Source organism: Heteronotia binoei, chromosome 5 (genome assembly GCF_032191835.1).
Source record: "Heteronotia binoei isolate CCM8104 ecotype False Entrance Well chromosome 5, APGP_CSIRO_Hbin_v1, whole genome shotgun sequence".
In the NCBI taxonomy this organism is placed as follows: Eukaryota; Metazoa; Chordata; class Lepidosauria; order Squamata; family Gekkonidae; genus Heteronotia; species Heteronotia binoei.
In genome coordinates, this window is record NC_083227.1 from 13,529,891 (window position 1) to 13,557,625 (window position 27,735).

The 27,735-nt window shown below is 46.6% G+C and overlaps 2 protein-coding genes across 2 annotated transcripts in view; both read left to right on the forward strand.

Moving 5' to 3' along the window:
- The window catches only part of LOC132571070 (zinc finger protein 436-like), a 342,318-nt gene that overhangs the window by 62,963 nt on the left and 251,620 nt on the right, over window positions 1-27,735 (forward strand). The gene's annotated exons all lie outside the window — the stretch shown is intronic.
- Window positions 12,271-27,417, forward strand: LOC132571054 (zinc finger protein 14-like). Its single transcript, XM_060237691.1, has 6 exons — window positions 12,271-12,395; window positions 19,268-19,768; window positions 20,422-20,530; window positions 23,063-23,133; window positions 23,328-23,454; window positions 25,250-27,417. Exons 2-6 carry the CDS (start codon window positions 19,346-19,348, stop codon window positions 27,172-27,174), a joined length of 2,655 nt encoding a protein of 884 aa, XP_060093674.1. The 5' UTR covers window positions 12,271-12,395; window positions 19,268-19,345; the 3' UTR covers window positions 27,175-27,417.

The following is a 27,735-nucleotide window of genomic DNA, read 5'->3' on the forward strand; positions in this document are numbered from 1 at the left end:
TAAAAAACATTTAGCAGTAAGCAACGCACTGGAAAGTTCAACATGGGGATGTCTTTTTTGAAAATTTATGGAGCACCCTTTGCTGGAAGAGTGATAATCGAAGCAGGACTTTTTAAAGTCGACAGCCTGCCTATCGGGACTCGTGGAAGAAATTTCATGGATTATGTTTTGTATTTTGTATATGCACTTCATTACATAGTAATTTGTCACTATAACGATTGAGTTGTGTATAGTGATGCAGAACGAAGCAAGAGAGAGAGAAGGAAGCAGATGACAGTTTCTTGGGGGCCTTATAGGAGCCCTCCGGGGGCCTAATTCGGCCCCCAGGACTCATGTTTGACACTCCTGGTTTAGCGTGTAGGAAGAGACTGAGTTGTTGAAGCATTTTCAAAAATATCTAAGGACCCATGCAAGGAGAATTCATGTTACTTCGCCCATGAAATGAGCACTTCTCTTATTTCACTGCTGGTAGACAACCACAGACCACATAAAGCATGAAAATGATATAAGAACATAAGACGCTGTCTGAGAAAGGGCAGAATATAAATTGACCAAATAAATAAATAAATAAGCCATGTTGGTTCAGGCCAATAGCCCATCCAGTCCAACACTCTGTGTCACACAGTGGCCAAAAAACCCCCAAGTACCATTAGGAGGTCCACCAGTGGAACCAGGACACTAGAAGCCCTTTCACTGTGTCCCCCCCAAGCACCCTGAATACAGAGCATCACTTGCCTCAGACAGAGAGTTCCAACAATATGCTATGGCTAATACTCACTGATGGACCTCTGCTCCATATGTTTGTCCAATCCCCTCTTGAAGTAGGCTATGCTTGTAGCCACCACAACTTCCTGTGGCAGTGAATTCCATCTGTTAGTCACACTTTGGGTGAAGAAGGACTTCCTTTTATCCGTTCTAACCTGACTGCTCAGCAATTTCATTGCCCATGAGTTCTTGTATTGTGAGAAAGTGAGAAAAGTACCAGTACTTCTTTCTCTACCGTCTCTATCCCATGCATAATCTTGTAAACCTCTATCATGTCACCCCTCAGTTGACATTTCTCCAAGCTAAAGAGCCCCAAGAGTTTCAACCTTTTTTCATAGGGAAAGTGTTCCAACCCTTGAAACATTCTAGTTTCAAGACTAGAGCCAGTTTGATGTAGTGGTTAAGTGTGCAGACCCGTATCTGGGAGAACCGGTTTTGATTCCCCACTCCTCTATTTCCACCTGCTGGAATGGCCTTGGGTCAGCCATAGCTCTGGCAGAGGTTGTCCTTGAATGGGCAGCTGCTGTGAGAGCCCTCTCAGCCCCACCCACCTCACAGGGTGTCTGTTGTGGGAGAGGAAGTGAAAGGAGATTGTAGGCCGCTCTGAGCCTCTGTCCTTGAAAGGGCAGCTGCTGTGAGAGCCCTCTCCAGCCCCACCCACTTCACAGGGTGTCTGTTGTGGGGGAGGAAGGGAAAGGAGATTGTAGGCCGCTCTGAGCCTCTGTCCTTGAAAGGGCAGCTGCTGTGAGAGCCCTCTCCAGCCCCACCCACCTCACAGGGTGTCTGTTGTGGGGGAGGAAGGGAAAGGAGAGTGTAGGGCGCTCTGAGCCTTGAAAGGGCAGCTGCTGTGAGAGCCCTCTCCAGCCCCACCCACCTCACAGGGTGTCTGTTGTGGGGGAGGAAGGTAAAGGAGATTGTGAGCTGCTCTGAGACTGTTCGGAGTGGAGGGCGGGATATAAATCCAATTTCATCTTCTTCTAGTTGCCCTTTTCTGCACTTTTTCCTATGCTATATCTTTTTTGGAGATGCAGTGACCAGAATTGTACACAGTATTCCAAATAAGACCGCACCATCGATTTATACAGGGGCATTATGATGATTCTTGCTGATCTGTTTTCCATTCTTTTCCTAATAATTCCCAGCATAGCGTTGGCCTTTTTTATTGCAACCACACACTGTCTCGACATTTTCAGTAAGTCATCTACCACAACCCCAAAATCTTTCCCTTGGTCAGTCTCCCCCAGTTTACAACCCCATCAACTTATTTATTTATTTTTATTGATTGATTTGATTTGATTTATATCCCGCCCTTCCCACCAAAGCAGACTCAGGGCGGCTCACAACATAAAACTGCACAGTCGTAAAACCGTACAGCCTGTAAAATAGTACATTCAATAAAATTATACATTCAGTAGTTAAAATCAGCATTCCATTTGATACTAAGATCTAAGTATTGTATCATTCCATTTTTTCAGTGCGACGGCCTTCCATCTACGATGTAGGCTCTTTGTTAATTCAAGGCCAGCTGGAAGAAGATGGTTTTGCAGGCCCTGCAGAACTGGCCAAGATCCCGCAAGGCCCGCACTTCCTCTGGCAGTTGGTTCCACCAGTGGAGGGCAGTGATCAAAAATGCCCTTTCCCTGGTGACTTTCAATTTGGCCTCCTTCGGCCCGGGGATTACCAATAGGTTTTGAGAACCAGATCGAAGTACCCTCTGGGGAATACATGGGGAGAGACGGTCCCTAAGGTAGACAGGTCCTCGACCATATAGGGCTTTAAAGGTAATAACCAACACCTTGTAATGAATCCGGTACACAATTGGCGGCCAGTGCAGTTCCCGCAGCCCCGGCTGTATTTGCTCCCACTTAGGGAGCCCCAATTACAGCCTGGCCGCCGTGTTCTGCACTAGCTGTAGTTTCCGGGTTCGGCACAGGGGCAGCCCCATGTAGAGGGCATAAACTTGTATTTATAGTTAGGATTTTTGGCCCCAATGTGCATTATCTTGCATTTGGCCACGTTGAACCTCATTTGCCATGTTGATGCCCACTCACCCAGCCTCAACAGATCCCTTTGGAGTGCCTCACAATCCTCTCTGGTTCTCACCACCCTGAACGATTTAGTGTCATCCGCAAACTTCGCCACTTCACTGCTTACTCTCAACTCCAAATCATTAATGAACGAGTTAAAAGGCATCGGACCAAGTTCTGAGCCCTGCGGCACCCCACTGCTTATCACCCTCCGTTGCAAAAATTGCCCATTGATACTCACTCTCTGTTTCCTATTAATTAGGATCCACAAGGGGACTTGTCCTTTTACCCCATGACTCTTGAGCTTACTTAGGAGCCTTTAATGAGGAACTTTATCAAAGCTTTCTGAAAGTCAAGGTAAACAACCTTGATTGGGTCCCCTTTGTCCACATTTGTTCACCCCCCCCAAAGAACTCTTTAACAGGTTAGCGAGACAAGATCTTCCCTTACAGAACACATGCTGAGTCTTCCTCAATAATGTTTGTTCATCAATGTGTCTACTAATTCTACTAATTCTCTCTTTAATAACGGAACCCCTTTTAAAGACGGGGGTGGCATTAGCTACCTTCCAGTCCTCAGGAACGGAGGCAGATTTTAATGAAAGGTTACATATTTTTGTAAATATAAACCCTTGTAAAAATCTTTACACAGAAATGCTACGCTAGCCAGGAATAAATGTTATAAATGCTCAAGAGAATTGAAGGAGCTTTAGCCATGCTTGAAGCCCTTAGATATTGTGGAAGAAGGATGGGCTCTGCCGCCTGAAATAGATTCAAGATCAGCTCTCGCCTTTTTAGAATGGAAGATTCCACACACAGGAGGAACCACGTAAATGCTCCTTGTGTGACAAGGGCTTGTAGCACAGATGGGACTCTCGTGTTCCTCGGAGAAACCATAAAAGGGAGAGCCAGTTTGTTGTAGTGGTTAAGTACGCGGACTGTTATCTGGGAGAACCGGGTTCTCCCCACTCCTCCACTTGCACCTGCTGGAATGGCCTTGGGTCAGCCATAGCTCTCGCAGAAGTTGTCCTTGAAAGGACAGCTGCTGTGAGAGCCCTCTCAGCCCCACCCACCTCACAGAGTGTCTTTTAGAGAGGCATTTCTGAACTCTAATCCCTCCCCAGTCCAGCCTGTGAGCTTTTAGAAGTCTCGCCACTTTGAAGCCAAAAGTGTCCCGGCAGTTGGATTAATTTGGATTGAAAGGAAAAGGTTCAACAACCCAGTAAATTCTCCAGGGTCAGCTCTCCCCTCCCCAGCAACACCATCCAGTGTTGTGGAAATTTTCTGGTACCTGTAGAGTTGAAGGTGAACATTGTAGAACCTGAATCCCCAAAGGTTTTGCTCCCCACCCACCCCCAGCTTCTCCCAGAGAGAATCTGGAAGGGGAAGTATGATTCCCTCCTCTAAACCCTGCCCCCCGACTCCATGAGCAAGAGATGAGCTATATTAACGCTTCGGCCAAGGCTTCTCTCTGGCTTTTAACTCTTCCAGAAAAAAAAGGAAAGGTCCCCTGTGCAAGCACCAGTCGTTTCCGACTCTGGAGTGACGTTGCTTTCACAACGTTTTCACGGCAGACTTTTTACGGGGTGGTTTGCCATTGCCTTCCCCAGTCATCTACATTTCCCCCCAGCAAGCTGGGGACTCATTTTACCCACCTCGGAAGGATGGAAGGCTGAGTCAACCTCGAGCCGGCTACCTGAAAACCCAGTTTCTGCTGGAGATCAAACTCAGGTTGTGAGCAGAGCTTAGGACTGCAGTACTGCAGCTTTAACACTCTGCGCCACTGGGCAACTCCCCCTTTCATTTGTCCTTTGGGATTGTGCCTTTATTGAGCAGAGTAAGAGAAATGGTTGCTTATCCATAACTGATGAACTTCGAGTGGTCCTCTGTGCAGTCATACACCTTCACTCGAACCCAACCTTGGAATATACCAGAACTAGCCTCTAGCATTTTGCTGCTTTTTTCTCCTGCGCTCTGGGGAATCCGACATTAACTGTGTACGTGGAGGAGGAGGAGAAAACACCCTTCCACAGTTCTTTCAGACTGTCTCTGGTAAATCTCATCAATTTTAAAGGTAAGTGATTGAGATATGTCAGCAGTGGGAAGGCTGCATGGGCATGTGTGACTGCACAGATGATGACTTGGTCACATCCAACTCACAACTCAAAACCATTGAGTGCATCATCAATGACATAACTTCTACTGGACAATGACACCTCTTTTTCACAAATACTAGGAGGCAAACCTTCTCTTGCACACAGGACAATCCCCCAGTCTCAAACAACTCCTCACCCACAGCAATGCAACATCTTATTTGACCATTGACACTGGTATCTGAGCTTGCAATAAACCCAGATGCCAACTTTGCGGCCACATACACCCAGACAACACAATCACTGGACCTTACAACATCAACCGCATCATCTCAGCTTCGTTCACTTGCTCATCTTTAACACTATATGCCATTAAATGCCAACAGTGTCCTTCAGATCTTTACATAGGGCAAACAGAACAAACCCTAAGCCAAAGGATAAAAGGTAAAGGTAGTCCCCTGTCCAAGAACCAGTAGTTTCTGACTTTGGGGTGATGTCGCATCACGACACTTTCACGGGAGACTTTTTTACGAGGTGGCTTGCCATTGCCTTCCCCAATCATCTACACTTTCCCCCCATCAAGCTGGGTCCTCATTTTACTGACCTCGGAAGGATGTCAACCTCGAGCCGGCTACCTGAAAACCCAGCTTCCGTGGGGATCGAGCTCAGGTCATGATCAGAGAACTTGGACTGTAGTACTGCAGCTTTACCAATCTGTGCCACGGGGCTTCTCGAGCCAAAGGATAAATGGACACAAGTGTGGCATCAGGAATCAAGACTGAGAAACCTGTAGGAGAAGAAGACTGTAAATTTATACCCTGCCCTTCTCTCTGAATCAGAGACTCAGAACGGCTTACAATCTCCTATAATATCTTCTCCCCCCACAACAGACACCCTGTGAGGTGGGTGGGGCTGAGAGGTCTCTCACAACAGCTGCCCTTTCAAGGACAACTCCTGCGATAACTCTGGCTAACCCAAGGCCATTCCAGCAGCTGTAAGTGGAGGAGTGGGGAATCAAACCAAGTTCTCCCAGATAAGAGTCCGCACACTTAACCACTACACCAAACTGGCTCTCAAACAATTGATGTTAAGGAACAGTTTAACCTCCCAAAACATTCAATGAGTGACTTCAAAGTAGCTGTTTTATTGCAATGGAACCTCAGGAACAGAACAGAAAGAGAAATTGCTGAATTACAAAATATTACAACCCTCGGAACAAATACCTCTCCCCCACCACTCCGAATTAAACGGGTATTGGTTTCTTATCTGATCACATATGCCAAACCCATTCTAACCAAGAAGGACAATACATAAATTTTTATGCGTTCCTCTCTCTCTCCCTTGAATAATATCATGCAACCCTCTTTGTAATGCAATGCAATATGTAGCTCCTCTAAAGAACGATGTATTGGCCGCCTTGCCGATGTGGGGATTCAGGGGTCCGCCTTACAGTGGTTGACCTCCTTTCTCCAAGATCGGGGACAAAGGGTGGGGATAGGGGAGGAGTCATCCCAGAGGCACCCACTCACATGTGGTGTGCCTTAGGGTGCGGTTCTGTCCCCGATGTTATTTAACATCTATATGCGCCCCCTTGCCCAGATTGTCAGGAGGTATGGACTGGGTTGTCACCAATATTCAGATGACACCCAGCTCTATCTATTGATGGGTGGCCAGTCCGACTGTACCCCGGAAAATCTGGACCTGGCTCTTCAAGCCGTAGCATCCTGGCTCAGACTGAGTCGGCTGAAATTGAATCCGACGAAGACGGAGGTTCTCTATCTGAGCCGGGGTGGTCCAAGGGGAGGGGTCCAGCTGCCGGCTCTAGACGGGGTGCCATTGATACCGGCCCCTAAGGTCAAGAGCTTGGGCGTGCTGCTTGAGTCCTCCCTCACAATGGAGGCCCAGGTAGCAGCCACTATTAGACCCGCCTTTTTTCATCTTTGGCGGGTGCAGCAGCTGGCTCCTTTTCTGGAGCACAATGACTTAGCAATGGTGATCCATGCTACGGTCACCACAAGAATAGATCACTTTAATGCTCTCTACACGGGGCTACCCTTGATGCTGACTCGGAAACTACAGTTAGTGCAGAACGCTGCGGCATGGCTGTTAATGAGGCTCCCTCGATGGGAGCACATTCAGCCAGTGCTGAAAGAGCTGCACTGGCTACCTATTGTGTTCCGAATCCGTTTCAAGGTGTTGGTATTGACCTTTAAAGCCCTTTATGGTCAGGGACCTGTTTATCTGCAGGACTGCCTTTCCCCATATATCCCCCACAGAGCACTGCGTTCAGGGACAAAAAGCTGCTGTCCACCCCTGGACCAAAGGAGGCCAGGTTGCGTTTGACACGAGCCAGGGCCTTCTCGGTGGCAGCACCAGAATTATGGAATGCTCTCCCGGAGGCCATAAGGGCCCTGCGGACCTTCCTACATTCCGCAGGGCCTGTAAGACCAAATTGTTTCGACAGGCCTTCGATACTTAAACTGAGAGAGAACTGCCACCTTACATCAGCTAGAGTTCCCAGTGACCAACCCTCTGAAAAGCAGAACCACCAACATAGTAATGGTACAGCACCGTGGAATAGTTTTTAAATTTTAATTGTATGAATGTTTTATAGATGTTATTGACCTATTGTTTTAATCGTGTAAATGACTGTTGTAAACCGCCCTGAGTCCGCTTGCGGAGAGGGCGGGATAAAAGTCTAATGTAAATAAATAAAACAACTCGTTGTGATTGTAATGTAATGCAATGAAACTTGAAATATGCTGCACGCCTCCCCCAACTAAAAGGAAAAAATGCTCTTTGTTACTTTTACACTTGACGGGTGGAGGGAAAGATTCTCTTACACACTTATCTCCTATTTTGACGTGATTATTACTTCAACTGTTGTTCTCCCTGTACGCTTGGTTTGTTGTTCCTGTTTTACCTCAAAACGTCTTCATGACGTTATGTGCTAATTTGCTTTTCAGCCCTGTCTATACGTTTGAATGGCTTTCTTCCAGTGCATGTTATTTGAAGAAGTGTGCTTGCACACAAAAGCTCATATCTTGAATAAAACGTCGTTGTTCTTAAAGGCGCCACCGGACTCTTAACTTTGTTCTATCGCTTTAGATCAGGGGTGGCCCAACTTGCTTAACGTGAGAACCGTGTGGAATAAATATCAGATGTTTGAGAGCTGCAAGAGATTAACATCAGATGTTGGAAGGAAGGAAGGAAGGGAAGGGAAGGAAGGAAGGAAGGAAGGAAGGAAGGAAGGAAGGAAGGAAGGAAGGAAGGAAGGAAGGAAGGAAGGAAGGAAGGAAGGAAGGAAGGAAGGAAGGAAGGAAAATATAAGGGGGAGGGGGAATGAAAGCAACTTTAAACTTAAATGTATTCTCCAAGCTCATACCCATACCAAACCTTTAATGGCATAACAGTCGCAAATAAAAATACACAGAATATAAAAATATAAACATTGGAGATAAAATCAAAATAAAACCGAGCTTACAGATGCATTCATACATGGTCAGATTTAAATTTAAGGATGTCAGCCAAAAATTTTGCCACAGCCTCGCTAACCTCCCCCTCAGTATTGTTCAATAAATAATAACAGGGCGGCAGAATAGACAAATCTGGGGAGAAAGAAAGCTTGCAAAATAAATCTTTACGGAGATTATGGTAAAAGGAACAATCAAGCAATATATGCTGAATTGAGTCGGGAATATTCGCTCCACAGCAACAGAGTCTGCCGCCTAAAGGGACTCGGTGATATCTCCCTTGTAAAACTTTGGAGGGAAACGCATTTAGTCTAGCCAACACAAATGCCCTGCGATGACTTGGAATGCTTAAGTCTGATCGATAATGGGGCATTTTGCCGCAGAAAGCGGCAAGGGTAGCCCCATGTAGAGACCTAAGGAAGCTGGGGAGCAAATATAAGGGTCTGTTGGCTGGCTTGGCTTGGAGAAGCGATTTAAAGAGAGAAATGCCTTCTCCAAGCTGACCAATGGGGTGATGGGGGCTTTGAGAGCCACACAGTGCGTATGAGAGTGCCACATGTGGTTGACGAGTTGCCATTTGGCCAGCCCTGCTTCAGCCCAACTTGGCTACCCACCTGGATTGTCCTTCTGCAAGTAAGTGAGGGGGCTCCCCAGGTGAGGAGAGGGGAAGACTTAGAATTGCCAAGTCCAATTCCAGAAATATCTGGGGACTTTGGGGGTGGAGCCAGGAGACTTTGGGGGTGGAGCCAGGAGACTTTGGGGATGGAGTCAGGAGACATTGGGGGCGGAGCCAGAAGCAAGGATGTGACAAGCATAACTGAACTCCAAGGGAGTTCTGGCCATCACATTTAAAGGGACAGCACACTTTTTTAAATGCCTTCCATAGGAAATAATGAAGGATAGGGGCACCTTCTTTTGGGGCTCATAGAATTGGACCCTCTGGTCCAATCCTTTTGAAACTTGGAGGGTATTTTGGGGAGAGGCACTAGATGCTATACTGAAAATCTGGTGCCTCTACCTCAAAAAACAGCCCTCCCTGAGTCCCCGATGCCTCCAGATCAATTCCCCATTATACCCTACGAGAATCGATCTCCGCATAAGGAATGGTGAAGTGCCCAGCAGACATTTCTGTTGCAGCCAACTTCTGAAGCCTCAGGAGGTGGGAAGTCACATGGTAGCTGTGGGTGCGAGGCTCCCTCCCTGTCTCCCCGCCGGCCAGCTGACTGGGGGCGGGAAGGAGCCTGGGAAAAGAGGGAGAACCCCCACTAGGACCTGGGGATTGGCAAGCCTAGGAAGACTTGATTCTGCCTTCTTTGCTGGAATGGCTAGGAGATGCCGCAGCTGAAGCCCAGCCTAGCTTTGGGGAGGGGGTGGATTTTGGTTTGACTCACTTTTGCTGGCACTTCCATGCATTTTGGGAATTGCTCAGGTTGTACCCCTTGCAGGGCCAGAGCTGAAGACTCAGGAGATTGGCTGGGAAAGGCAACAGGTGGTGGGTGGGAATTGGGGGCTGCCACGTGATTTGTGCTGTGAATGAGATCAGATTGCCAACCTCCTGGAGATATTGAAGAATAATGTGTCTCCAGACAAGAGATCAGTCCCTCTGTGGAAAAGGGCAGCTTTAAAGGGTGGACTATCTCATCGTAGCCTTGTTGAAACGATTTCTTCCCTGAACCTCACCTTTCCCAGGCCCCAACCCTAACCCTAACCCCTCCAATTTCCAGGAGTTTTGAAACTTAGAATTGGCAACCCTAGCAAAGGGAAGAGGTCTTTAGAAGTGCCCTGAGGAAGAAAAAGTGTTGATTGGATTTATACCCTGTCCATCACTTGGAGTCTCGGAGCGGCTTAAAATCTCCTTTCCCCTCCCCTCCCCACAAAAGACACCTTGTGAGATAGGTGGGGCTGAGAGAGCTCTAACAGAAACAGCTCTTGAGAGAACAGCTCTGACGGAGTTATGACTGATAGCAAAAATGGGCTCCTGTGTTAAAACAGTAAAGGTCAAGGTAGTCCCCTGTGCAAGCACCAGTCGTTTCCGACTCTGGGGCGATGTTGCTTTCACAACGTTTTCACAGGAGACTTTTTACGGGGTGGTTTGCCCTTGCCTTCCCCAGTCATCTACACTTTCCTCCCAGCAAGCTGGTTACTCCTTTGACCGACCTTGGAAGGATGGAAGGCTGAGTCAACCTAGAGCCGGCTACCTGAACCCAGCTTCCGCTGGGATTGAACTCAGGTCATGAACAGAGGGCTCCAACCGCAGTACTGCAGCATTACCACTCTGCGCCACAGGGCTCTTTCAGTTAAAACAGTACACTGCTATATAAAAGACAGGAGAATGCACTCCTCGTACAATTCAGTATCTTGCATCACAGTGAACTTTATATGTATTGTACAACAGTCAATGTGAAGTTATATGCAATTACTCTTATTAATACAAAACGTCCAAATCCTGTGTCTCCAGCAGTAACAAAGTACAGGTAAGTTACTCGGTCCACATCTCATTAAACAAGTCCGCTCTACAAAACAAAAGCCCTTCAAACAGAGAGCTCAAGGAATTATTTAATAAGGCAAAAAACTCTGAACGCCCAGCAGGAACTCACTTTCATATTAGGCCACACACCCCCGATGTCACCATTGTTTCACACAGGGCCTTTTTTGGTAGAAAAAGCCCACTGTGAATTCATTTGCATATTAGGCCACACCCCCTGATGCTAAGCCAGCTCAAACTGTGTTCCTGCTCAAAAAGAGCCCTCGATTGCCTTTTTTCTCCATCTGCCTCTGGGGCTGCCAAAGGTCAGTGTATGGCAGGGATGTCAAACGCATTTGTTATGAGGGCCGGATCTGACATATGAAGCTGCCTTATACTGAATCAACCCTTGGACCATCAAAGTCAGTATTGTCTTCTCAGACTGGCAGCAGCTCTCCAGGGTCTCAAGCTGAGGTTTTTCACACCTATTTGCCTGCAACCTTTTTTGGAGACGCCAGGGATTGAACCTGGGACCTTCTGCTTCCCAAGTAGATGCTCTACCACTCCCCCATAAATGAGACCTTGGTGGGCCAGACCATGCTGGTTTGGGTGAGCCACGTTGGGCTGGGATGTGTGTGTACCTATTTAAGATTAGGTAGCAGAGATAAACTCTATAAAGGACACAAACACATTTATTTTTTAAAAAAACAACAACCTTAAATAAAACTTGCTTAAAACATTAGCACTCGCTGATCTTAAAGGTATTTTCTTTGTATTTCTCCCATGGGATCCAGGGAGCTGGGCAAAGGAAGCTCTGGCTCGTTCCCTCCCTTCCCCCAGGAGACAGGTGAGGGAGGAGCCTCAGCCAATAGAAGGAAGAGAGGCTTGGCTCAGTAGCTCTGCTGTGAGACTGAGACAGCCTGGCAAAGCATGCTATTCCTCCCTCCCTCCTCTCCAAGAAGAGGAGCCTCAGCCAATGGAGAAAACAGAGGTTTTGCTCTGTAGCTCCTGTGCCTTTTAGCAATCCTTGCAAAGCAAGCTGTGATGCAGAACAAAGCGAGAGAGAGGGCGAAAGATGCACATGGCAGCCAGTTGCCCGAGGGCCTGATTCGGCCCCCCAACTGCATGTTTGACACCCCGGGTCTATTGCTTGAAGGTCCCAGATTCATTCTCCTCGCTCCGAATCCGGGCTCTGTCCCTCTTCCTTCCAAGAAATAACGTGAAAAACTCTCAGCCGGGGCGCAAACTACTTTAGCTCCCCACTTGAGGTCCTGCGTTTTCTCTCCAGGCATCGCGCCGCGTAGTGGAGCCGGGCTGAATCTTCTCTTGGAGGGGCCGGGAGGCGTTTTTCCTTCCGCTGCAGCACTGAGAGGGTTAAAACCCGCCTAGCTGCTTGCTAGAGAGGCCGAGGTTTTTTGGGGGGAGGGGGGGTGCTGAGAAGAAGGAAGAGGCTTTTCCTGCGGGAGGAGGAGCAGGAGGAGGGGTTTGCTTTTGCAGAGGACTGGGAGGTTTGTAGAAAAGCAAGAGCAAGACGAAGCCAGGCAGCCGGATGCCCGGGAAGGTTCCCTTAAGAAGTGAGTCCCCCTGGGGGAGAAGCTTGGAGACTTTGGTGGTGGGAGGGGAAAGCTAGGATCATTCTCGGCCACGGTTGCCAACTCCCGGCAAGTGAGTGGACGTTGGAATGCGTGTGTGTGTGGGTTCTGGAAAAGGTTCGTTTTGTGGACTGGAGAGCCCTGAGAATCTGAACATAAGAACATAAGAGAAGCCATGTTGGATCAGGCCAATGGCCCAGCCAGTCCAACACTCTGTCACACAGTGGCCAAAAAAACCAAGTGCCATCAGGAGGTTCACAATTGGGGCTAGAAGACCTTCCACTTTGCCGCCCCCCCCCCCCCCCCCAGCACCAATACAGAGCATCACTGCCCCGACAGAGTTCCAACAATACACTGTGGGAAGGACGGTGGGTCTGTGGTAGAGCATCTGCTTGGTATGCAGAAGGTCCCAGGTTCTCAATCCCTGGCATCTTCAACTAAAAGGGTCCAGGCAAGTAGGTGTGAAAAACCTCAGCTGGAGACCCTGGAGAGCCGCTGCCAGTCTGGGTAGACAATATTGACTTTAGGGGAGGGACGGTGGCTCAGTGGCAGAGCATCTGCTTGGTAAGCAGAAAGTCCCAGGTTCTCAATCCCCGGCATCTCCAACTAAAAGGGTCCAGGCAAGTAGGTGTGAAAAACCTCAGCTGGAGACCCTGGAGAGCCGCTGCCAGTCTGGGTAGACAATATTGACTTTAGGGGAGGGACAGTGGCTCAGTGGCAGAGCATCTGCTTGGTAAACAGAAGGTTCCAGGTTCTTAATTCCCGGCATCTCCAACTAAAAGGGTCCAGGCAAGTAGGTGTGAAAAACCTCAGCTTGAGACCCTGGAGAGCTGCTGCCAGTCTGACAGTATTGACTTTGATGGACCGAGGGTCTGAGTCAGTAGAAAGCAGCTTCATACGCTCATGGCTAATAGCCACTGATGGACCTCTGCTCCATCTGCCATTCTATTGCTAGTCATTGACATGTGCAAACACCTCCCCCCCCCCCCCAAAAAAGCTGGGTTTTCTTTCTTTGGTTGGATGAGTTTAAAAGGGGGCATAGGGGGAAGGAACTCCAGCCTGCTCTGGAATAAGCTACAGCCCCATCCTTTTTTTTAATATGTATATTTTATTATTATTGTTAATTATCCATTTCTCTACACACTTTCTCATATCCATTTTACATGTTCCCCCCCCCATCCCACCCCCCCCTTAGTCTATACATCATCTTCTTCCAGCCAGGGACAAAGGACTTGGCGCTTCCACTGAATGTCCACTTTCTTTTCTTGCTTCGTGCATTTCAGGTAGATCTGCCACTTTTCCTTGATTCTTGATCTTCTTTCCTCCCATGATCCTTCTTGAGACATTATAGCAGCTATATCTGACTGAACAAAATCAGAGAGATAATCATGCCAAGTTCTTTCCTTCCATTTACTTTTATCCTTCCATCCTACGGCTATTACCGCTTTACCCGCTGATATCATTGCTTTTAGTAAATCTTGATTATTCTTCCCTATTGTCTCATTCCTTAATATACTCATCTGCATCAATTCAAAGTTAATTCTCGGTTCTACCTGAAAGAATTTCTTTATCATTCCCGCTACCATTTCCCATAATTTATTGGCCTCAGGGCACTCCCACCACATGTGGGTGTACCATCCCTTCTCTTTCTTACAGTGCCAACACTTAGGGCTCGCTGCAGCCCCATCCTAAGACCCTGATGAGGGCTCAGTGTGGAGCCAGGGCTGCTGGCTGGTGTCCCACAACTGTCAAGAGTAGAAAACTGGGAAAACTCTGGGGCCAAGGTGCAGAGAGCCGAGCAGTGCCACAGGAAGACCACGGAAACCGCGCCAGTGCCCACCAAGCACAGCAGCAGAGATTCCCCTCTGCCTGGCAAATTTATTTATTAATTAATTTCATTTATATCCCGCCCTCCCCCACCTTGGCAGGCTCAGGGCGGCTAACAGCAATCCATAAAAACACACCATAATAAATAAAACATTAGAATTACAATATAGAACAATAAAACATTGAAACATTAAATTAAAAACCAGTCTAGAGGGGCGGGGCATGCTGATGTGGCCACACCCCCTTGCATCAGCCTCCCACGGACTCAGGGTCAGGAGGAACAAATGGCGGAAGGGGGAGGAACAAATAGCACAATCCATCACTGCCCAGGTGGGCAGCCGTGTTGGTCTGAAGCAGTAGAACAAAGGAGGAGTCCAGTGGCACCTTTAAGACCAACAAAGTTTTATTCAGAACGTAAGCTTTCATGTGCGTGCATACATCTTCAGACGTGGGGACAGGGGACAGTGGGCTGAGGTGCATGTCTTTGGCGGGTTAAGAGCGCAAACTAATACAAAAGTTAGGATCACATGGCGAAACAGTGTAATAAATTCGGTAGGCCGTTTGGTCCGGGTAGCAGTAAAAGGTAATAAAAATCGCCTGTTAATTGCTGTTGCTTCAAAGGCCAGGTGAAACAAAAGAACGTGTATTTCCATCACTGTGAGGACAGTGGCTTAAGTAATGTACCCACGCCCACCTGCAGTAATGTTTTGCAAACGGAGCACACAGGGAGAGAAAAGGAGTGTTCCAGCCCCATCACCCCATTTGGTGGAGGCAGCCGTAACACAGTGCCAAATTCTCCCTCCTGCACTGAGGTTTGGGTGGGAGGAACATGGGAGACAGGTATAGCTTCCCGGGCAACACAACAGGGAGGAACACAAGGGCACAGTCCTAGGAGGCGTGGGTTCAGGTCTAGCTAAGGGGGATGCCCACAAGAACATAAAACAGGGGTATCGAAGTTATTTGTTTTGAGGGCTAGATCTAACATAAGCAGGAGTCAAGTCTCACCTTTAAGACACACAGAATGTAACCTTTCAAGTGCTCTAAGCACACTTCATCAGACAAGGAATCAGGTACAGTGAGCAGAGCTGCATATAGCTGGGCTGGTAGGCGGTGGTTTAGAATGCAAAATGGTACACATTTAAGATCCAAAGGTTTGCTCAATTTGTTAATTTTACTATTCTGTCAATGGATCTTACATGTGTACCATTTTGCATTCTAAACCACTGCCTATAGTAAAAAAAAGGCCAACGCCATGCTGGGAATTATTAGGAAGGGAATTGAGAACAAATCAGCCAGTATCATAATGCCCCTGTATAAATCGATGGTGCGGTCTCATCTGGAGTACTGTGTGCAGTTCTGGTTGCCGCACCTCAAAAAGGATATTATAGCATTGGAGAAAGTCCAGAGAAGGGCAACTAGAATGATTAAAGGTTTGGAACACTTTCCCTATGAAGAAAGGTTGAAACGCTTGGGGCTCTTTAGCTTGGAGAAATGTCGACTGCGGGGTGACATGATAGAAGTTTACAAGATTATGCATGGGGTGGAGAAAGTAGAGAAAGAAGTACTTTTCTCCCTTTCTCACAATACAAGAACTCGTGGCCATTCGATGAAATTGCTGAGCAGTCAGGTTAAAATGGACAAAAGGAAGTACTTCTTCACCCAAAGGTGTGGAATTCACTGCCACAGGAAGTGGTGGCGGCTACAAGCATAGCCAGCTTTAAGAGGGGATTGGATAAAAATATGGAGCAGAGGTCCATCAGTGGCTATTAGCCACAGTATGTATATATATATATACACACAGTGTATGTGTGTGTGTGTGTGTGTGTATGTGTGTATATATATATACATATATATATACACACACACACACACATATTGGCCACTGTGTGACACAGAGTGTTGGACTGAATGGGCCATTGGCCTGATCCAACATGGCTTCTCTTATGTTCTTATGTGACACAGAGTGTTGGACTGGATGGGCCATTGGCCTGATCCAACATAGCTTCTCTTATGTTCTTATGTGACACAGAGTGTTGGACTGGATGGGCCATTGGCCTGATCCAACACGGCTTCTCTTATGTTCTTATGTGACACAGAGTGTTGGACTGGATGGGCCATTGGCCTGATCCAACATGGCTTCTCTTATGCTCTTATGTGACACAGAGTGTTGGACTGGATGGGCCATTGGCCTCATCCAACATAGTTTCTCTTATGTTCTTATGTGACACAGAGTGTTGGACTGGATGGGCCATTGGCCTGATCCAACATTGCTTCTCTTATGTTCTTATGTGACACAGAGTGTTGGACTGGATGGGCCACTGGCCTGATCCAACATTGCTTCTCTTATGTTCTTATGTGACACAGAGTGTTGGACTGGATGGGCCATTGGCCTGATCCAACATTGCTTCTCTTACGTTCTTATGTGACACAGAGTGTTGGACTGGATGGGCCACTGGCCTGATCCAACATGGCTTCTCTTACGTTCTTATGTGATGCAGAGTGTTGGACTGGATGGGCCACTGGCCTGATCCAACATGGCTTCTCTTACGTTCTTATGTAACACAGAGTGTTGGACTGGATGGGCCATTGGCCTGATCCAACATGGCTTCTCTTATGTTCTTATGTGACACAGAGTGTTGGACTGGATGGGCCACTGGCCTGATCCAACATTGCTTCTCTTATGTTCTTATGTGACACAGAGTGTTGGACTGGATGGGCCACTGGCCTGATCCAACATGGCTTCTCTTACGTTCTTATGTAACACAGAGTGTTGGACTGGATGGGCCATTGGCCTGATCCAACATGGCTTCTCTTATGTTCTTATGTTCTACCAAGCCAGCTATATGTAGCTCTGCTCACTGTACCTGACTCACTGTACCTGATTCCTCATCTGATGAAGTGTGCTTAGAGCACACGAAAGCTTACATTCTGAATAAAACTTTGTTGGTCTTAAAGGTGATACTTGACTCCTGCTTTGTTCTACTGCTTCAGACCAACACATAAGTGAGACTTTGTTGGGCTGGGCCAGGCTGTGTCAGACTAGGTCATGTGTGTACCTATTTAAGATTAGGTAGCAGAGATATAACTTTTTAAAGGACACGTGACTATTTTTTTAAAAAAAGACCCTTAAAATAAAACATGCTTAAAACATTAGCACTTGTTGGTCTGAAAGGTGTTTTCTTTGTATTTCTCCTATGGGATCTAGGGAGCTGGGCAAAGGAAGCTCTGGTTCTTTCCTTCCTTCCCTAGGGGATCAAGAGGGGGAGGAGCCTCAGCCAATGGAGAAAATAGAGGCTTTGCTCTGTAGCTCCTGTGCGATTGAGCAAGCCTGGATAAGCAAGCTGTGATGCAGAAGGGAGCAAGAGAGAGGGAGAAGGAAGCAGATGACAGCCAGTTGCTTGGGGGCCTGATAGGAGCCTTCCAGGGGCTTGATTTGGCCCCCAGGCTGCATGCTTGACACCCCTGATATATATCTTTTGGTGGCTAGGAGGCCCAGACAGGATCATATGGGATGATCACCATGCTGATTGGATGGCCAGAAAGACAAGCATTTTGACAGGTTCTCCCCCCATCTCCCCACCTTCTTGATCTGGGGTTCCCAAAGTGCAGATAGGTCCCAGAGATGGTCTCCAGATTACAGAGATCAATTTGAGGGCAGATATTGGCTGCGTTGGAAGGTGGAATCTATAGCATCATATCCTGCCCTCCCCAGGTTCCAGCCTCAAATTTCCTGGTGTTTGGCAACATTAAGCAATGGTCCCTGCTTCCCTCTACTCCTCTTCATCCGAGCAGCCCCTGTGCCTTAACTGGGAGAAGCTTCAGGAAGTCCTCAGAGCTCCATTCCACACACAGACCACACCCCAGCACAATCTCCTTCTATGCCAGCATCCGGCGTGGAATTCTAGCAGGAGTTCCTTTGCATATTAGGCCACACCCCTCGGATGTAGCCAGTCCTCCGAGAGCTTACAAGGCTGGTTTTTTGTAAGCTCTTGGAGGATTGGCTACATCAGGGGGGTGCGGCCTAATATGCAAAGGAACTCCTGCTAGAATTCCACCCCTGCCAGCATCACACATTTTCCCTACACAGGCGGGGCACTGGTGTGGCTTTGAGTGGGCATCTCTCCTGACACACTTAGCGGTCATCCGGAGTTGCTCAAAGGCTGGGGTTAGGTTTGTTCCCAAAACAGGCTAGATTTTGGGGAAATCGGGTCCTTGGTGGTAGGTGCTTGGACAGAGTTTTTGCCTAACGCTTCAGGCCTACGGAAGAGATGCATGCAATAGGGAAGGCATCACCAATCCTGATATTTTTTGGGCTCTGGTTTACCTTAAGAATTAGCCCCTTGGACAGACTGAGTGAAAAAAATGGGAAGCTAAGCTTTTTTTTTTTTAATTTTTAAAATTTTATTGTTATATATTCCAACACCACTACACCTCTGTGAGAGTCCCAGGCCATAGATACATTATAATATTCCATATATTTATAATTATTAACATTTCATCCAAATACAACTCCATCCCTCTATTTAAACTTCTTATCCATTCATTTCATTAACCAACCAATCGTCTTAAATTGTTTAAACTTTTCCGGATACCTCACCATCTTTCTAAACCAGCCCTCCTCTTGTTCCCTAACCTTTAATCCATTCATTCTTCGTATCTTCATCGTTAAATACTCCAATATTATTATATTATTCATTTTATCCCTCCAGTGATTAATTGTCAGTTCCTCAGCTTCTTTCCAATTCCTTGCTATCACTTGTCTTGCTGCTAAGCTTGTAACATCTCTAAAAAGCCAAACGCAGACACTTAACTTTCCCGAAAACTCAAGGCAACATATTTAAGTATGTAGTACAGCAAAATGATACTAAACCAGGTGTACAACCTACTAGAAGCACTTTTGTTCTGATCCGGCAGGGCAATTCTCACATGTCCCATGAGCATATGAAGGTTTGTGATGTTCGGTGGTGTATCTCCATTCTCATTTCTCCTTGTGATATGATATTTTCTGTGTCTCTCCTTCCTCCCAGAGAGAAGCCTCTCTTCACAGCCAAGGGAATAAAGGTGTCTTTTCACAGGTGGTGGAGACTCAGTGGAAGGGGCAGGAGATGGAAGAGCAGGACCCAGGAGGACCTGGAACTGGCAAGACAGCAAGCAAAGACCCCCTTCTCCTCCACAGTGGGAGTGGTGTTGCATTCTGGGAAAGAGCTGTGCCAGAGATCCTGGCTAAGGACGCCATGGCCTCGGATGTACATTGCCAACTCTTTCAGCAATTCCGCTACCATGAGGCCAACAGGCCCCGAGAGGTTTGCAGCCAGCTCCATGGACTCTGCAACCAGTGGCTGAAGCCGGAGAGGCACACCAAGAAGCAGATCCTGGACCTGGTGATCCTGGAGCAGTTCCTGAGCATCCTGCCCCAGGAAATGCAGTGCTGGGTCAGAGGATGTGGGCCGGAGACCAGTTCCCAGGCAGTGGCCCTGGCCGAAGGTTTTCTCCTGAGTCAGGCAGAGGAGAAGAGGCAGGCAGAACAGGTGAGGGGGATTTCCACCAATATGTCCAATTCAAGCAATAATTCCTGGCTTTATCATAAAGTTTCCCTGCCAGGTATTTGTCCAAGAGTTAATTATCCAAATGGGAGATTTAATGGCATCCTTCAGCAGGCTCTTTTACTAGAGCAGGGGTGGCCAACCCATGCTGGCTGGGGCTGATGGGAGTTGTAGGCAAAAAACATCTGGAGAGCTACTGTTGGCCACCCCTGTACTAGAGGATTTCTTATCCCTCCGGGTAACTCACCAGGTCTGATGATGGAAGGGTGCAGAGTCTAGGAGTGGGGCAGGATCTATTCCTTGGTCTATTCCAGTCCATCTCTTAGCCATCTCCCTTGCTGCTCTCTGATCTGGACAGCCCAAGCTAGCCGGATCTCATCAGATCTTTGAAGCTGGGCAGGATCAATCTTTGCCTTTACTTGGATGGGCGACCTCCAAGGAATACCAGAGCCGTGACAGAGAGCAGGCAAGGACAAATTGTCTCTGAAACGTCTCTGACCTTAAGTGCTAAGTGTTAAGTGTGTGATGCTAAAAGAACTACAACTTCTGGCTGCTAGACAATCTTAGGATCTTGTGGCTATGCTACACACAGTGCCATACTTTAATTAATTAATTAATTACCCTTCCTGCTGTTTCAGATGTGGGGGCCATCCCTGAAGGTAGAAGCAACATTCCCTGAGGCAGAAGGAGCTTCCTTGGAGCAAGAGGAGAGAGCACAAAAACCTGCTCAAGATGTCCTCTCCTTTGGTAAGGACTCTTTCTGCCTGGATATGATGAGACACCCAATGAATTTGATGAGTAGAGAGTTCAGGTCAGGGGTGGAAACTGAACACTTCTTCACATAGCACAGAATTCATATGCAGAATTCAGTGTCCACTAACTGAACAAATTCTTGGAAATGAATTCCTCACATTAAATAAAATGTTCATATCTCACCTTCCTTCCATTAGATAGACAAATCTTGGCAGAGAGCATAAGAACGTAAGAGGAGCCATGTTGGCTCAGGCCAATGGCCCATCCAGTACAACACTCTGTGTCACACAGTGGCCAAAAAACCTCAGGAGACATCAGGAGGTCCATCAGTGGGACCAGGACACTAGAAGCTCTTCCACTGTGCCCCCTCTCCCAAGCACCAAGAATACAGAGCATCACTTGCCCCAGACAGAATTCCAACCATACACTGTGGCTAATAGCCACTGATGGACCTCTGCTCCACATGTTTATCCAGTCCTTTCTTGAAACTGTCTATGCTTGTAGCTGCCACCACCTCCTGTGGCAGTGAATTCCACATGTTAATCAGCCTTTGGGTGAAGAAGTATTTCCTTTTATCTGTTCTAACCCGACTGCTCAGCAATTTCATTCAGAGCCCACGAGTTCTCATATTGTGAGAAGGGGAGAAAAGTACTTGTTTCTCTACCTTCTCTATCCCATGCATAATCTTGTAAACCTCTATCATGTCACCCTGTAGCCGACGTTTCTCCAGGCTAAAGAGCCCCAAGCATTTTAATCTTTCTTCATAGGGAAAGTGTTCCAACTCTTGAATCATTCTAGTTGCCCTTTTCTGTACTTTTCCCCATGCTATAATACCTTTTTGAGGTGCGGTGACCAGAACTGGACACAGTACTCCAAATGAGGCTGCACCATCAATTTATACAGGGGCATTATGATACTGGCTGATTCGTTTTCCACTCCCTTCCTAATAATTCCCAGCATAAAATTGGCCTTTTTTATTGCAGTCGCACACTGTCTCGACATTTTCAGTGAGTTATCTACCATGACCCCAAGATCTCTCTCTTGGTCAGTCTCCGCCAGTTCACACCAAATCAATTTGTATTTATAGTTTAGGATTTGGGGCCCCAGTGTACATTGCCTTGCACTTGACCACGTTGAACCTCATCTGCCACGTGGACGCCCACTCACCCAGCCTCAACAGATCCCTTTGGAGTGCCTCACAATCCTCTCTGGTTCTCACCACCCTGAGCAATTTAGCGTCATTCGCAAACTTGGCCACTTCACTGCTCACTCCCAACTCTAAATCATTAATGAACAAGTTGAAAAGCACTGGACTAAGTACTGAGCCCTGCGGCACTCCACTGCTTACTGTCCTCCACTGCGAAGACTGCCCATTTACACTCACTCTCTGCTTCCTATTAATTAGCCAGTTTTTGATCCACAAGAGGACTTGTCCTTTTACCTCATGACTTTTGAGCTTACTTAGGAGCCTTTGATGAGGAACTTTTATCAAAAGCTTTCTGGAAGGCCAGGTAAACTATTTTGATTGGGTCCTCTGCCCACATTTGTTCACACCCCTCAAAGAACTGTAACACGTTAGTGAGACAACATCTTCCCTTACAGAACCCATGCTGAGTCTTCCTCAGTAATGTTTGTTCATCGATGTGTCTACTAATTCTACTAACTTTCTATTTAATAACAGAACCCTTTTTTAAAGATGGGGGTGACATTCGCTACCTTCCGGTTCTCAGGAACGGAGGCAGATTTAAATGAAGGGTTACATATTTTTGTAAATATAAACTCTTGTAAAAATCTTTACTCTACACGGAAATGTTATGCTAACCAGAACCCATGCTGAGTCTTCCTCAACTAATCAAACTGGTGAATAAAGGGACCCTCCACCTTCTGGAGTTGCAAAGTTCTGAAAAACACTTTCTGAGGGGGCCAATAATAATGACAAAATTTTACTCCTGTGCTTGTGCTTATAGGGGCATCTGGTGCACCACTGAAGGAAACAGGATGGTGGAATAGAGATGCTGGAATAGAGATGGCAGACTATGGGCTGACACACCCAGCGACTTAAAGGAGGGGCTTTGGGAGGGATTTGGAACAGATGTGGTGTTACGTTGATGTTGCATCTGGCTGAAAACCTGGTTTTAAAGTCAGCATGCCACTCTCAGACTCATTTATATTACCTTGGAGTCTCTCCGGATGTGCTGAAGTCATATTTGGGCCAAATTTCATGGTGATTTGTCATGCAGAGTGATTTCTCCCCTCCTCTTCCTGCCCCCGCATGCCAGACTCAGGTCTTACAGAAGTCTGAAATATGTTGGCAGCATTTATAAACCCTGAGGCTTGTAGTATCTGGTGCTTCTCTTCTGCCTCTCCAAGAATTTAGTAAAAAGTGTTTAAGAATTTGTTGAGTGTACACAGGGCAGGGTTTCACACCCGTGGGAAGGGGGGGGGGCATGAAGCAGGGAACAAACAAGGAAGTGGAATAGAAAGCTGTGGAAAATACCCTTCTTTCCTCCTTTCTCTCACCTACAGACAGTGGAAAGATGCTGTTGAGTCGTCATCTTTTCAGAGGCGTGGAAACAGCTGCTGCACCTCTAGTCCAGGTAAAGGATTTTAGCCTGGGTTCCTCCTCCTTTCTCAGGAGGCCTTTTCTCCTGCTGTTTCTACAAGGCATATGGGTGAGAGAAACTCCGAATGCCACTTCCTTTATCCATGCTAAGCCATGCAACTTGTACCCTCCCAAACTACTCCCTTCCAGTGCGCAGCCTCTGATGAAGGAATCTGCTTTTTCTTTCAGTGCCCCTTTTCCTTTGAGGAGGTGGCTGTGTATTTCACCGTGGCAGAGTGGGCCCTGTTGGATCCCGCTCAAAGAGCTCTCTACCAGGAAGTCATGCTGGAGAACTATGGGAACGTGGCCTCTCTAGGTAAGGATCTTTCATAGCTACCAAAGGTGCAAATTGCTACTATTGTAATGAAAGTGGATGTCACTGTAAAAAGGTAGTCATCTGAAAATCAAAGACTAACTGACCAAGTCTTTAGTCAGGAAACAGTCTATGGCCCTTTTCAAACTTACCAGTGGAAACTAGAAGGGAATCGGTATTGTGCCACCCTGGAGTAATCCAGGACAGTGATGGGAGTTTTCAGACACGTGTGCGTTTTTTTTCCCCAGTAAGGTTCCATGATTGAAGCGAGCCATTTCACACTATTCTGCTTTTATCTCGCTTCCATAAGTGCCAGCCATTTTTGCACCCTTTTTTGCCCTCCAGCGCATAAACTCTGACTTTTGGGTGGATGGGGGGAGAACGTTGGACTAAGATCACCATAACGCAATAGTGCTATAGCGATGTTTCAAAACAGCACCGCCATTGGGATGCCTGGGCTCCACTGAGATTGCTGCCGCTGACACTTGGTAACAAGTGCCCCATTGGATACACAGTTCAAGCTGGAGATCAGGGCACTAGGAACTGGTCTGCCACCTGTTGCTAATACTTCCATGCCCACACCTCTTGACCCACTCATCCTCCTTACAATTCCTGACAAATCACTCACCAACCTATTAAACCAGACAAACCGCTCACCAACTACAACCCACAGAAATCTGTGACCCCCCCCCCCTGACATTTATATTTGCTGCAGTTTGGCACAAGTCACTTTTGAATAGCCTGTGGGCATGGGTGGGTGCATAACAGGCTGGGTTAGCAACAGGTGACAGACCAATGCCTGGTGCTCTGATCTCCCGCTTGAACTGTGTATCCAGTGGGGTGCTTGCCGCCAAGTGGCAGTGGCAGTGATCTCAGGCATCTCAATGGAGCCCAGGCATCCCAATGGTGGTGCTGTTTTGAAACATCGCTATAGCAATCTTAGCCCGATGTTAAAAAAAAAAAAAAAAGCTAGAGATCACATGCCAGCCGGCAAAAAAAAAGAGCACGAAAACAGCCGGCACTCCCGGAATTGCTACAGGGGATTTCACACAGCATCCCATAGTGATTTCAACTCAGAAGGAGGGGTTGAAAACTGGAGGGAACTGCTCTTTGAAAAAAACAACTCAGGCACGCCTTACTGCTGGGACAGCAGCGGAACCGTGTGAAAAGGTAATAGTATTCCGGTAGCAACCAGTTACTGAATCGAGTCTGTCTGAAATGACAGCCAGAAACCCATTACTGTTCAGTAACTGACCAGCTGCCATACTGGAATACTTAGGCTGTGTGAAAAAGGCCTATGTCATAGCGGTAGAGATTCAGTCGGGCATAATGAAAGTTGTTTCTCTGTTAGAAATAAGGACGGTATGTTAGTTCTCTTGGTCTCTCATTGCTTGTGAGACTAACTCTTCTGTCTTTTTCAGCCAAGCCTGATCGTTAACTCTTGATGATGTCGCTGCTGCAGGGCTGTGGCTTTTCTAACTAAAGCTGTTTCCCACACTACTAAGCTATTCTTAGTATGGAAGAAGTATAAAGTCTGCTGGGCAAGACAGGAAGGAGTCCTTCTGGGACATGGAATATGGTGGCTTTGAAGCTCCTTTTGGTTAAGAGCTCAGCTGTGACTCTTGAAAGGCTGTGATATACTTAAATCCCGAGTATTTGGGGGAAAGGTGGAGGGGGTGAGTTAAAATCAGCCAAACTGAATGTGGTCAAAGGGCTGGCAGTACTTTCCTACTTCAGCCTTTGGAATTTACCTTTCCTACCAAGTGCTAATGCTCTCCCTCTGTCTTTATTCCAACAGAGGACAATCAGAGTTATGAGGGCAAGGAACTTCATCTGCAATTACCGGATAAATTTAATGATGAGGATTTGAAAAGAAATTTCAGGAATCAAGGCAGACCTAAGGGAGAGAAAGTCAGTCATTTGGTTGATAAGAGAGATGGAAGAATGCATAATGCACATTATCCAAAGGAAAATACAATAAAAACAAGTAGATCGCAGCTTCTTGTGAACCAAAGTATACAAGAAGGAGAGAAACCTTTTGAATGCTTGGAGTGTGGAAAGAAATTCAGTCAGAATGGCAATCTTCAAGTGCATAAAAGAACTCACACAGGGGAGAAACCATTTGAATGCTCAGAGTGTGGGAAAAGATTCAAATACAGTAACAGTCTTCAGTATCATAAAAGAACCCACACGGGGGAGAAACGGTTTGAATGCTCAGAGTGTGGAAAGAGATACACTCATAGTAGCAGTCTTAAAGTGCATCAGAGAACCCACACAGGGGAGAAACCGTTTGAATGCTTAGATTGTGGAAAGAGATTCAGTAGGAGTTGCTATCTTCAATATCATCAAAGAACCCACACAGGGGACAAACCTTTTGAATGCTCAGAGTGTGGAAAGAGATTCAGTATGAGTCGCTATCTTCATTGTCATCAAAAAACTCACACAGGGGACAAACCTTTTGAATGCTCGGAGTGTGGGAAGAGATTCAGTCAAAGTGGCAACCTTCAAGAGCATAAAAGAAATCACACAGGGGAGAAACCGTTTGAATGCTCAGAGTGTGGAAAGAGATTCAGTACACGTACTCATCTTCAAGTGCATCAAAGAAATCACACAGGAGAGAAACCGTTTGAATGCTCAGAGTGTGGAAAAAGATTCAGTACGCGTAGCCATCTTCAAGTGCATCAAAGAAATCACACAGGGGAGAAACCGTTTGAATGCTCAGAGTGTGGAAAGAGATTCAGTACACGTAGCCATCTTCAGTATCATCAAAGAACCCACACAGGTGACAAACCTTTTGAGTGTTCAGAATGTGGGAAGAGATTCAGTCAAAGTAGCCATCTTCAAGACCATAAAAGAACCCACACAAATGAGGAACCCTTTGAATGCTCTCAGTGTGGAAAGAAATTCCGTTATAGTAGCAATCTTCAGCTGCATATAAGAATCCACACAGGGGAGAAACCTTTTGAATGTTCAGATTGTGGAAAGAAATTCAGTATGAGCTCCTATCTTCAGCTGCATAAAAGAACCCACACAGGGGAGAAACCATTTGAATGCTCAGATTGTGGAAAGAAATTCAGTACGAGCTCCTATCTTCAGCTGCATAAAAGAACCCACACAGGGGAGAAACCTTTTGAATGCTCAGAGTGTGGAAAGAGATTCAATCGGAGTAGCCATCTTCATGAGCATAAGACAACCCACAGAAAGGAGAAACATTTTGAATGCTCAGAATGTGGAAAGAAATTCATTACGAGTCGTTATCTTCAGCGGCATAAAAGATCCCACACAGGGGAGAAACTGTTTGAACGCTCAGAGTGTAGAAAGGGATTCAATCGGAGCGGCAGTCTTCATTGGCATAAAAGGACCAACACAGGGGAGAAGCCTTTTGAATGCTCAGACTGTGGAAAGAGATTCGGTCACAGTAGCCATCTTCGAGACCATAAAAGAATCCACACAGGGGAGAAACCTTTTGAATGTTCACAGTGTGGAAAGAGATTCAATCAGAGTAGCCATCTTAATGGGCATAAAAAAACCCACACAAGACAGAAATCTTTTGAATGCTCATGGTGTGGAAAGAGATTTATTATGAGACGCTATCTCCACCTGCATAAGAGAACCCACACAGGGGAGAAACCGTTCAAATGCTCAGAGTGTGGAAAGGGATTCATTCGGAGTGGCAATCTTCAAAAGCATCAAAAAATCCACACAGAGGAGAAACCAATTTAAATGCTCAGTTTGGAAAGAGATTCAGTAAGAGTGGTTATCTCCAATACCATCAAAGAACCAACTGAGGGGACAAAGCATTTGAATGTTTAGAGTGTGGGAAGAGACTGAGATGTAGCATTTTCAAAAATATCCAGTGACCCATGCAAGGAGAAACCATGTTACCACATAACCTGTGAAATTAGCACTTCTCTTATTTCACAGCTGAAAGAACACAGACCACATAAAGCATGAAAATGATATAAACTCTTGTAAAAATCTTTAATTTACACAGAAATGTTACGTTAACCAAGAATTAATGTTATAAATGTCCAGAGTATTGAAGGAACTTTAGCCATGCTTGAAGCCCTCAGATATTGCGGAAGGAAGGAAGAAGGATGGGCTCTGCTACCTGAAGTAGATTCAAGATCAACTCCCACCACTTTAGAATGGAGGCTTCCACACAAGGGAGGAACCTCATAAATGCTCAGTAAGTGGTAAGGGCTTCTAGCACAGATCGGACTTTCATGTTCCTCAGAGAAACCATATAAGGGTAGAACTTGTATGTAATGCTTCGTGATACTC